General features: G+C 38.6%; 1 protein-coding gene across 1 annotated transcript in view; it reads left to right on the plus strand.

Annotated features, from left to right (window-relative positions):
• Nucleotides 1–12,668, plus strand: part of CABCOCO1 (ciliary associated calcium binding coiled-coil 1) — a 137,880-nt gene that overhangs the window by 7,961 nt on the left and 117,251 nt on the right. Inside the window, exons 2-3 of the mRNA XM_004462497.4 lie at nucleotides 1,696–1,799; nucleotides 7,763–7,932. Coding sequence (XP_004462554.2) covers nucleotides 1,696–1,799; nucleotides 7,763–7,932 — 274 coding nt within the window. The remainder of the gene's footprint in view (nucleotides 1–1,695; nucleotides 1,800–7,762; nucleotides 7,933–12,668) is intronic.

Here is a 12,668-nt window from a genome sequence, read left to right on the forward strand (position 1 = left end):
ACTATTTGTTGTACTGAAAATTACTAGTCCCCAGTCCCATCCCCCCCAGAACTCGCAGCTCTTGATATTCATGAAGCTGCTGCTCCCTGTGGCCTCTCGCCCCGTTTCTCAGTCTCCTTCCACCCTTCCATCCACAGCTTCTCTCCTAATCCTCTGGCCCTGGTCCCTGTCACCCACTGTCGCACTTGCAGGCGACTCCTAAACCAACATCTTTAGACTTCTGTGACTCCAAATTTTTAATTAACCTCTAAACCTGTCACCCATGGTATGTGTCCTCCACCTTAAATGCAACCAAAGAAAAGTAAACCCATCATCTTGCCATCTTAAAATTCCCGTCATCTTCCACCGCTCCTACGTCTATTTGTGTAACTAGGTTGCCATGTAAGATTGCGCAGAATGGACTCTGAATAAAAACATTCAGCTAACGGGTGAGTAGAAAGCTCAAAGTACTCTATTCACAAGCAGGGCACATGGGCAAAGAGCTGTGTCAGCCCTGGGAGAAGGGACCTTTTAGTAATTCCACCACCTGGCGCCTTGTCTCGGTCACATAAAGATGGCCTATGTGCTGTGGGAAGTCCTGAGTATCACCACCGTTTTCTCCCCATCACCTATATCACAAACTCAGTATCTCCATTCATTCTTCCCTCTCTTAGTCCCCCATATAGAATATGTCCCATTCACTCCTTTCTTTTCATCCACACTGTGATGAACCCAGTGCAGCCCAAAGCCTCTTTCCTGAACTGATTTTGATAACCTCTTAATTTAACCCTTTGTCTATGTCCTTTCGGTGCTTCCGTCTTTCCTTCACCCTGCTGCAAGACTTACCTTCTGTAAAGCACACTTGTTAGCTTGTCATTTCACCACTTAAAACTTTCACAGATTCCCTATCGCCTGTGCTATTAAGAACAAACTCCCCAGCCTGTCATTCTTCAATGAGCCAGGGTCTGAAATATTTATGGTTCCTTGCACAATATCTTGCATGTTGTAAGCACTCAGTAAATATAGGTTGGATTATTAAATTGAAGATCTTTTACAATGTGTTCCCACCTCCACTTCCCACCTAAACCCCACTGTTTGCCTTTGTGGTCTGGATGCCATGGTGAACCACTTGCTATTTACAACCTTCCTGTCTTCAAAATCTTAGGCTTACTGATTTGTCCACCTGGGGCATTATACACCCCAGTCCCACAAGGCCCATTCCTGGACCTCCTCTCTACTTTCCTTGATCTGTCCCTGAGGCAGTCTTTGAGACTCAGTGACACATTTGTTATGGCTCCCTTATCACACTTCTTTACTTTTCTTGCTTTAAAGTCACCCTTAGTTTGTTCTTCTTACTAGATTTTAAGTTTCTTGAGGATAGTAGCTCTTTCTTACTTGTTTTCACCTCCTTGTGAGCCCCCAGCTCAATAAGGAATATGTAGATAATCAATAAATATTTGTTGAGTTGAAACAGGGCCCCAGTTTTGAATATGCTCAAAAGGTAGATACCTAGCCATTTGACTTTTCAGAGGAGAGGTACCATTATATCAAAATGGAAAAGAAAAATGTTTATCTAGGGGGAATGCTGTATTTAAATTTCCATCCTGGCAACAAGTAGATAGAACACAGTAAAAACAAATTTTGGTATCAATAGGATTAATATGTAAAACTTGCCACTGAATTATTCATCCCCCCCCCCTTTTTTTTTAATTGTAGGCAGATGATGAACCCCAGGAGCATGAGAAGATTCTGTCCCTAGATTTTCTTTCATTTTCCCAAATCTCTGAATTGCTAGAAGAGAATGTAGATGGAGTTCAACAGTAAGTACTTCAATATTACAATCAAATATAGAAATATTTTTTTCTGCATCTATAAATGACCATGTTATGTTATTGCATACTTTAAGCTTTTTAAAATATTTACTATATTGTGCACTCATATATATCCAGTTGCTTTTTTGCATTATTCTGCAGACTTTTTCATAGGAGAAATACATTTCAAGCCATCTTGTTAATATTAACTGAAAATAATGGTTTATTGTTTAAAAAGCAGCCCCTTGCATTTGCTATCTTCTACTTCTTTTCTCTCTCATTCATAAAACTTGTCAGCTGAACAATCTGAAAATCAGCCTTCTGCCTCATTATGGGAAGAATAAATTGTGTTTTCTATAATATTAGTATCCAATATGTTTTCTTATTTTGGAAATCCCTGAAGATTAGTCATCTACTTATGATTTTTATTGGAAATGAAGCTATAATAAGTACTCTGATTTCATACATGTTGCTTAAAATGTGAATTTAATTAATGTATATATATATACATATATATATATCTTAAGGACATTTATTATTACAGTAGGTCATTATTTTAGAACTTTTGTCAGATACAGCCAGCAAAACAATTTCCTAAAAGGTGTTTTTAGTGATCACCTCTTTTAAAAATTGTCTTACTCTAGTGACAGAAGCATGATGGCTATAATGTCAGGAGAGTGGAGATGATGGGATGTGCTGGATTGTGATGTCTTGTTGTAAGGTCTCTGCAGACCAGTCCATAAGATGCAAGCAGGATTTTGTGGCCCATAATGGACAAATAGAAAATGATTCTGTCAGGGGTTATCATTTGCAAATCTTACAAATATTATGGAATAGAGGCGATTTACTACTGAGAAGGAAATATGTCAGGTGTACTGGCTGGCAGGGAAATCTGAGAAGAGAAGGCATATCAAGAGCAAGCAAATGACACTACCAGGCCCTTTCCAAAGATGCTCTTCTCCTCCAGTGCCTGCAAAACCTGCGAGAAATGCTGATGATCTGTGATTTGGTCATACTGCCTAATATCTGCAGCTCTACAGGGATCATTCCATAGAAAAAAATTCTCATATTTTAAACAAGTATCTTATGATAATTTTACCATTTTTATAGAAGTGAATCTGCATTAAGAATTCTGATTTTTAGTGTGAGAATTGATTAGTAGAATGCATGCACTGTATTAACACTGCCAATTACTTATGCCTTTGTGTAAATTTCTTGCCATTTTCAAGCAACCCTCAGTGTTGTTGATCATTGCAATACAAAATGATAGGTTTTAAATATTAGGCAAAATAATACAATGCAAAATGATAAGTATTTAATATAGGTTCTGATTTATTTGTATGATATGCTTATATTAAATAAAAGGTGTTATAAACAAATGCTTTTCAAACTTGTTTATTTCTTACCACATCTTAAGTCATACCATGTAACGTAGCTTGTGTGACTTTTTTCCTTCAATTATGGGCTCTCATTTGTTGTTAAGTATCTAAATTCTAGAAATATCTTTAATCATTAAGAGATGAGGTCTGGGACAAAGCAAATGATACGCAGGATGACACAGAAGTCAGCAGTGTAGAAGCAGCCTGGGCATACTGCAGATTGACCTATTAGACTGTCTCATTAAAATGGAAATCACCTGAAGTAATCTCAAATTTTAGGGCATCATCTTGGGGTAAAGAACACAAGTGTGATGCCAGGAGCCATTTCTTTGCAAAGGAATTTTCTCGAGGTTCTTCATGTGGTTTTTGTAACAGTAATCCTGAAATATTTGCAAGCACTCATTCACTCTCATTTTAAAATAACATTATTGTAAATGGAGATTATATACATTTAAAATGATGAAACTATAATTTAGGTATCCTGTCATCAAGTGACAGAAGTATGACAAAATCATGCTGTTTGCAAAGCTAGAGATGGATTTAAATAAATTATAAGAAACCAGCACATTTCCCTACCATTTAAAATTTTAAATTACTCTCCATGAAAGCAGCCAAGTGAATGAAACTTTAAAGTATCAGTAAAACATGAGTACACTTTTAGCAAAGCTGAATGTCTGGGTACATTTCTCATGGTCTCCTAGGTGCTATCAATCATTCATGTTTTAATGTAACTCTGACTTTATTTACAGATCTACTTCAAATACCTTTTTAAAAAAGAGATAGGGGCTAAATTAAAAATCACTATATAAACACAGAAGTAACACTGAGAGATCTTTTTATAACCTTTCTATAACTGGGCCTCCATGAGCTTTTCAGCTCCTGCCTCAAGGCTTATTTCTGCATGTCATCATATTCAAGAAATAAAATGCACTCCAATTTCAAAAGTATGCAAGAATATAGTAATATTTTTACAGAAAATTTTGGTGAGACAAAGTAGTTATAGCACCTATCACTATAGCAAAACTTCCTAAATCACTACTAAGCATAGTCCTTCCCCCTTAGGGCGTGGTCCTCTCTCCCCTGTGCCATCTCCCTTACTCCCAGAAATAAGATTTCTACAAATTTGCTAGTAAAATGTGTGGATACATTGCATTCAAACTGCAATAACTTTGGGGGAGGGGGGGGGGAGGATTGCAGAGGAGAGCAAAGGTGGAGAAAGATTTCAAAGACATTTCACCAAAATATGTGTATATAAGTAGTTGCCTTCCTTCAAATACTATTAAACACTGAAAAAATTAAAAAGCAACAACATTTGCAAATATCCACATCAAATATATAGTTAGGAAAACATGGTGTGAAGAAGGTAGATGAAGAGCACACCTAAAAGTAAGACTAACTGCTGGAAACATAAGAAAATGATATACAATAGCTGATTATTAAAGAGTCAGCATTTCGGCAAAAAAGAGATAAAGAAGAGATTATAGGGACGCGAATGTGGCTCAACCAGTTGGGTGCCTGCCTACCACATGGGAGGTCCCAGTGCATCCTAAAAAAAAGAAAAAACGATGAGCAGATGCCATCTCCCGCCACAATGAGCCAGATGCCAGCCCCACTTCAACAAGCAAGCCCACGGGGAGCAGATGTAGCTCAGGTAGATGGGCACTCTCCTCTCATGTGGGAGGTCCCAGGTTGGTTCCTGGTGCCTCCTGGAGAAGCAAGTAAACAATGAGCAGGCAGAAGAGAGAACCATCTGGGGGAGGGGAAGATAAATCAAGAAAAATAAAGTAAATAAATCTTTTTTTAAAAGATGATAAAAAATGTAAATAAACTTTTAGAACTAAGGCAAGAAACTAAGCATAAAAGAATAAACCAATGCAGAATGTACCTTGCTAGAAATTACATCAGTAATGTGGAAGAAATATTTAAGAACATTTATACAAAATGCAGGTTAATGTGGTTAGAAATTGTCAGAATATACATCCAACACAGCATATCAGAAAAAAAGATAATTTAAATTTCATAAAATCAAAGCTTTTATTTTTTTAAAATTTTTTGAAAAGATTTATTTTTTATTTATTTCTCTCCCCTTCCCCAGTTGTCTATTTTTTATTTATTTCTCTCCCCCCCAGTTGTCTACTCTCTGTGTCCATTCACTGTATGTTCTTCTGTGACCACTTCCATCCTAATCAGCAGCACTGGGAATCTGTGTTCCTTTTTGTTGCATCATCTTGTGTGTCAGCTCTCCGTGTGTGAGGCCTGGGCAGGCTGCACTTTCTTTCGCACTGGGCAGCTCTCCTTACGGGGTGCACTCCTTGTGCATGGGGCTCCCCTACGTGGGGGACACCCCTGCGTGGCATGGCACTCCTTGCATGCATCAACGCTGTGCGTGGGCCAGCTCCACAAGGGTCAAGGAGGCCGGGGTTTGAACTGCGAACCTCCCATGTGGTAGGAGGATGCCTTATCCACTGAGCCAAGTCCGCTTCCCTTAATATTTTATTTTAATAGAATAAAACTGCATGAATGATCTTAAATCTTGGATAAAGCAAGCCACCTAGAGAAAAAAATACTCCACCAGGTCTCAGATTTTTCCTTTGCAACACTGAATGCAGAAGTCAGTGAATTAACAAGTAAATAAAATTTGGGAAATCAAAACAATGTGACCCCCAAATACATTACCAATTCAGGTTATTTATCAGTTATGATGACAACAAGACAGTGCAATATATGAGACAACTCAGAAAATATAGTAGCTATATGGTCTCATTGAATAATCTATTTCATAACCCAGCTGTAACATGAATCAAGTCATTGGTAAATTTAAAACAAAACAAAATCGCCAATGAGAAACTGCAATATAAAAGGTCTGGTAATAAGCCTTGGGTTCACTTAAAATTAAAATAAAGTCTAATATGATAATAATAGACAGGGACAATTATTACAGAACATGTCAACAAAAGTAAGGGTGCAAATGAGAAAAAAATGTAACCTGATTTCTTCCCCTTACTATAAATAAAATGGACTCTCTGTTAAACAAAATTAGTCTTAAAATTGTACAAGTTTAAACGATTAATATCCCTAAATATACAAAAGGCTCTTAGAACTCAATTCTGGAAGAAAAGCAACAAATAGACAATAACACTCAAAATCTAACTAGTTGGATCTAAAAATCTGATGTAAAAAACTAGCCGAGTTAATATGGATCTAGCAGAGTTAATCTGATATAAAAATCTAACAGAGTTGGTTGATTCAGGACCTCAGGTGTATCAAGAAATGAGCCTTAATCTTGGGACTAATTTTTTTTTATGGTTAGAAGATGACTACCAGTGAAATCAGAGTTACTTATTTACTCTTTCTTATTTTTGTTCAGCACAAAAAAAGTGAACCTCACTCTCATATATGAAATAACAAGAATAATTTAAGGGAGTGCCCTCAATGTACCAATAATTATTTAAGAGAAATAGCATTTACTGAGTCACATTTTATGACATTATGGGAAGAACGTGAGATTATCATGATTGATTTAGAATAATCAGAACTCACTTTTGGAGTTTAAGTCCACCCTGATATCACTGTGGATGAAATGATGTTGGAGAGTCAAACACTCTATCAACTTTATTTAAGCCTACTGTGTGCTGATCACGTAATTTAGCTTAATATGAATAACAAGGATTTCTTTTTTTTTAAATGACACTATGAAGTTGCTAACCATCCCTCACTCCTCAGAAATCATATATAATCTACCAGGAAATACCAGTTCCATCTTTTTCAAAACTAGGAGAATACTGGAAGCACAAACTGTGAAATAGGAGGTCGACTGCCAGAAGCAGGATAGATAAAGCAGAAACTTGTATCCAAGTTTTTATTCAACATATTAACGAGGAAACCAATGTACAGCTAAAACCACTTCAAATGAGAATTTGACTTCCAGATATTTCTCAAATGTATAAAATTTACTTACATTGCCATAATCACTTGCATTAGGAGTTTTTATTTAACTTAATTTCTATCTCTAAAGAGTTGTAAAATACCCTAGTCAATTAAAAACAAAATCAAAACTGTATACCCTATCAAATCAGATAATCTCTAGAGGATCCATTAGTCAACCCAGACCTCCAATGATAGGCGACCCATTAATCTCTTTTGTCCATTTCCAAATCTCTGACAATTTTTCTGATAGAAGTACTCGTCATACTTTGGCTCAGTGCAAATAACCACTCCATTGTCAATCTTTAGCTTAATGATTTTCACATCCATTGAATCCTACTGGAACTGTTATTTTATTAGTTCTTGCAAATAGTGATTTTCCAATTCTCTCATTCCTTCTAAATTTATTTGTTGCCAATCTTCCTAAATGAGAGCTTTCCATCATTAATTATTAAACTCCAAAGTAAAGAATTGGTGAAACAGTCACTTCCGGTGATTCCCTATGAGTTTGCTTGCGCTCTCATTTTGAACTTATGGAATTTGATATAATGATGAATAACTTTAGACTATGGTTATTATAGGATTTCCATTAAAATCTAAGTTTTCAAAATTCTTAGAAAATCAATATTAAGTTTGATTTTAATATCTGGATTTTTCTTTTTGCTACAGAAAACTGGAGGAGTTTTTGAATTTCAAAAATCTTCAGACTTGTTTAAAGGAAGCCATTCTACTTGATTATTATGTATCTGGATTTTTGTGGGCTAGAGAAAAGGAATTTTCTCTTATTCAGCATTCAAAATTTATGACTTTGCTATATATGTTGCTCCATAATCTGAGAAGTAAGTATCTTATTTTTCTTCTTTTTAAAGAAGATGAAATTTATTCTACCATCTAAATTAACGTTCTTAAGCAGTGATTCCTAATTCTATTGTACTTCCTTCAAAAAAATTATGCTTTTTCCTGAGTGTAGCAAAGCTACAGTTCACATCTTTATGGAGTTGTAAATCCTCACATAATACTTAACAAAGCTATAGGTTCTCTTAAGTAATTTGTCAAATATATGTTAATTTTATGTAAAATCTTAGTGACCTCTGTCACCTCCCCCAAACTGTCAAATACTTCAGATTTATTAAGGTATTTTTCATTATTTGAGCTGTTTCCATCTCATCCTACTTGTAAGTATTACTGGGATATCTCAGAATAACCGATGAGAGGTGGAGTTTTGGCCAATATTAAATCCCCATTAAGAAAATTTTTCACATATTGACCCGACCCGCGGATCAGTCAAACCGAGACCTGAGGGAGGGAGTGGGAATGACAAAGGGACAAGAGACACAAAGAATGGAGGCAAGACAGGATTCTGATCAAGCCTCATTTATTGAGGGTCAGTCAGGGGTTCTTATAGCCAGGGATGAATGAGGTGGTAAATACTGTCAACACATGTGTCAGTAAATGATTGGTTAACTAGATTTTGATTATCGTGCCACACCCACATGCAGGTGGTTATTTGGCAATGTCCCCGGAAAGACTTTCCTGCTCTTTAGGGAGTGCCCAATTGGAGCCCAGGGGAGTGGTGTAAGAATAGAAACTTAATTGCTTCAGCAAGGGTGGGGAAAGGAAACTTAACGGGGTTAGTATCTAAAAATAGCGCTTAGCAACAAGATGGCCAATACAGCACCTGTGCCAGAGGCAGCTTCCCACAGGTCCCCCTTTAATATTTTTAGCAGAAAAGGAAGACTGACAAGACCGCCCGTTCTGGGGGGACTGTGCCTGTCTTAGGTCAGGGCTGGCAAACAGACGATCACATTAGACCTTACCCGTCATTGAGAATCGTGGCAACGAAAGGCCACGTCCCTGTCTTAGGCGGTTGCTATCGTGAGAATGCCTTGCCCAGTTGCCCGTCATTGACTAACCAGTCTAGCGCCTCAGAAGATACTGACGAGATATTCATGGTCTGGGATCAGGCCTACCGGCTGGATCCATTTGCAAGTAGTGGTTAGACCCCTCGTCGTAGTTGACCATGTCCAGTCTATGATAATGGACCTGGATGGGCTGCATTTTTATGGCATTCAGTTGTTGCTTTAAAAAGGCCATAATCTTGTTAAAGAGAATAGGTCCTAGCGATAGAAGTATTAGTAAGCCAAGCAGAGGTCCCAAGAGGGGGAGTATGTAGGGTAACAGTCCATTCAACCCATTCCACAAGGGGCTGTTGCCGTAGAAGCGCGTGATGGGCTCTGCAGGACGGGCAGCAGCCGCTCCTGTATCTCGCGGCTGGACAGCACGTAGTCGGGGGCCATGCAGGTCTGGCCGGCGTATAACAGAAGGGCTCCAACGATGGTGACCAAGCTGCATAGAAGGATTCCAGGGGGGCCGCACAGCTGCACTGGTTTTAGCGTTGGTTACTTTCCTGCAAGAAAACAGTATTCATCTCAGGGAGAGTCCTCTACCCTGGATAGATTGTTATTATCCATTTGTTTAACCAATCGTTCCGGCAGCCACCTGGCTGCATCTAATTCTTTTGAATAGACGCAAACTGATCCTCTGCCCCATATTAGGACGGGATCAGCTCCATGCCAAGTATTATCCATTGGGTCTTTCCACAGAACTGTGGCATGGTTAGTGCCGGGGTTAGAGTGCCAGAAGCGCTCGGCTGCAGAGTGTCCCTTTTGGTCTAAGCTTATGACCCTTGCAGTTTTTAGCAAAGTGGCCCTCTTCACCACAGGTGAAGCATTTCCCTTTATTTTGCTGGGCCAAATACTGTTTAACTTAGTAAACCCTTGTAGGGCTGCTGCCATTGCTAGACCCTGTTGATATGCACCTCCTATGTCTGAGCACAATCTAATATAGCCAGACAAATCTGTCTTTTTTCTATACGGGCAGATTGCGGCCTGGCAAGCAGCATTTGCATTTTCATAAGCTAATTGTTTTACAAATTCAGTGCCTGCCTCTGCATTTCCAAATATCCTCCCCCCGCGGTTTTGAGCCGATGTACGAAGTCTGCAAAAGGCTCATCCGGTCCTTGTTTTATGCTAGTGAGGGAGAAACTAAAATCTCCTTTGGTAGGTAATTTTCTCCAGGCTCTAGTGCCTGCAGCTTGAATTTGCACAAATAAGCCTGCATCATATTGCATTTGGGTTTCGTTGGAAGCATAATTTCCTTCTTCTATTAGCATATCTAGGATACACCCGTTGCCCGCTTGCGCATTGCGCCTGGCAGTATCTTTGCAAAGCTCAACATACTCTGATTTCCATAACAAATAATCCCCTCCAGACAAAGTAGTACGGGCAATAGTGTGCCAATCGATGGGGGTGAGCCAATTTTCAGCAATGGATTCTACAAAGCTAGGGTGTAGGGAGTGGTAGCTCTGTATTGGGAGACCGCGGTTTTAATTTCCTTAACGAGTTTAAAGTCAAAGCCGCTATGGTGTCTCCAGGCCTGATTCTGGTCATCTGTGGTTTCAGTTACAGGAAAAACCTCGGGTTCACTTAAGGTAGTTAAAGGATTAGAAGTCTGGGGGTTCCTTAACGCCGCTCCTTGAGTGGGTGACTTGGCGCAGGGCTCTATATTTTTAGTTTCACTTTTTGCTTTTCCTGTTTTCAGCTTTTCTAATTGATATATAAGTTCTTGGTGCTCTTCCTCTAACTGGATTTGTTCTTTTAGTTTCTCTATTTTTTCTAATAACTCCTTCCTTGGGTCAACTACCCGCATAACTATAGGTGGGGCTGAGGGACAGGGAACGTATGGCAGAGGTCGAGACTTTACCGTCTCCTCCTCAGATTCACCGGATTCTATATTAGAAGATTCATCATCAGTTTCCACCTTTACTCCTTGTGTCTTTAATGCCTCTTGGAGACCTTCTACAAATGTCTCATGCTGGCTCATTTCTTGCCCCATGATCGCCGATCACTTACCGAGGCCTCGACCGTGAGGCAGGTTCCCTCGCGGCGTCCTCCTGATTCTCTCTTCTTGCGTTCTCTTTTCTTGCGAACTGGCCAGTTCCTCCATCGGCGTTACTCACTTGATCCCTCATACTCATGGCCCTGTTCGGGCGCCACTTGACCCGACCCGCGGATCAGTCCAACCGAGACCTGAGGGAGGGAGTAGGAATGAAAAAGGGACAAGAGACACAAAGAATGGAGGCAAGACAGGATTCTGATCAAGCCTCATTTATTGAGGGTCAGTCAGGTGTTCTTATAGCCAGGGATGAATGAAGTGGTACATACTGACAACACATGTGTCAGTAAATGATTGCTTAACTAGATTTTGATTCTTGTGCCACACACACATGCAGGTGGTTATTTGGCAATGTCCACGGAAAGACTTTCATGCTCTTTACGGAATGCCCAATTGGAGCCCGGGGGAGTGGCGTAAGAATAGAAACTTAATTGCTTCAGCGAGGGTAGGGAAACAAACTTAACCAGGTTAGTATCTAAAAATAGCGCTTAGCAACAAGATGGCCAATACAGCACCTGTGCCAGAGGCAGCTTCCCACAACATATGCTTAGATTTTATGACTTTTTCTCTTATCTGGCATTGGAATGAAATACTACCACAGTCTGGAAGTTCTTTCCAGGAGCAATTTAAAACTGATAACTTTTGTTTGATAATAGATAGAACTTTTCCTTAAAAGGAATGAAAGAAAGAAATTTACTATTAGTTATTGACAACCCTGTGTGTCAGGCACTATGCTTGGCTCTAATCTCTACCATGCATTATTAACCTACAGAGCAACTCCTGCAAGGTTATATTGTCACCACCATCTCAGAGTTAAGGAAGCAGTCCAGAGAACAAGGCCACATTGCCACATTGCTGGAAACTGACAGAACTAGAACTTGAATCTCAGACTGTACAACCCAAAGACCATGAACACAATAAATATAGAGATGTTTGCATATAATTGAAGACATTTTTGTGTTAGTTGGAAGACATCCTTGTTCTTTTTCTCTGTGGTTTTCATTGTTCTATGGTTTATTTGTTTTTAGTATCTCTTCTTTTCTATTCTTTTTTCTTTCTTCAATTGGACAGGTAGAAGGCTTTGTTCACCCTAAAGAATTGTCATAATCACAGCAAAATATGTGGATGCCTGGTGGTCACACAAACCCTGTTCTGTTCTGTTATCAATTTCTTTCTTTCCTTCTCCTGACTACCACTTACAAGGGCAGGACTCGTAGTATTTTTTAAATTTATTAATAGTTTTCTTATATAAGAAAGAGAAGACACCATTTTTTTTCCTTCTAAGCAAGAGAGAAAATTCCTTTTTTGCTTTTGCTGGGATATGGGAATGTCATATTAAAAAAATAACTGTACCAATAGAAGAAAATGATATGCAAAATTATACTTTGTAATGAATGATTTATATGATATTATCTAACTGATTGCACATGGGAAACATGTTATAAAGCTTAAACAAAGCTAGAAGTTTCTAGTAGCTAGACTTGAGAAATCAGTCTTTTCTAAAACTCTTATTAAGAATGAATATTTTATTATAAAACCTAATAAGTAATATAACATTATTTCCGTTTTCATAACTATGATCTTCTGACAAAGTATTCTTAGCAAATCATCAAAAAGTTTT

Source organism: Dasypus novemcinctus, chromosome 6 (assembly GCF_030445035.2).
Source record: "Dasypus novemcinctus isolate mDasNov1 chromosome 6, mDasNov1.1.hap2, whole genome shotgun sequence".
Lineage (NCBI taxonomy): Eukaryota > Metazoa > Chordata > Mammalia > Cingulata > Dasypodidae > Dasypus > Dasypus novemcinctus.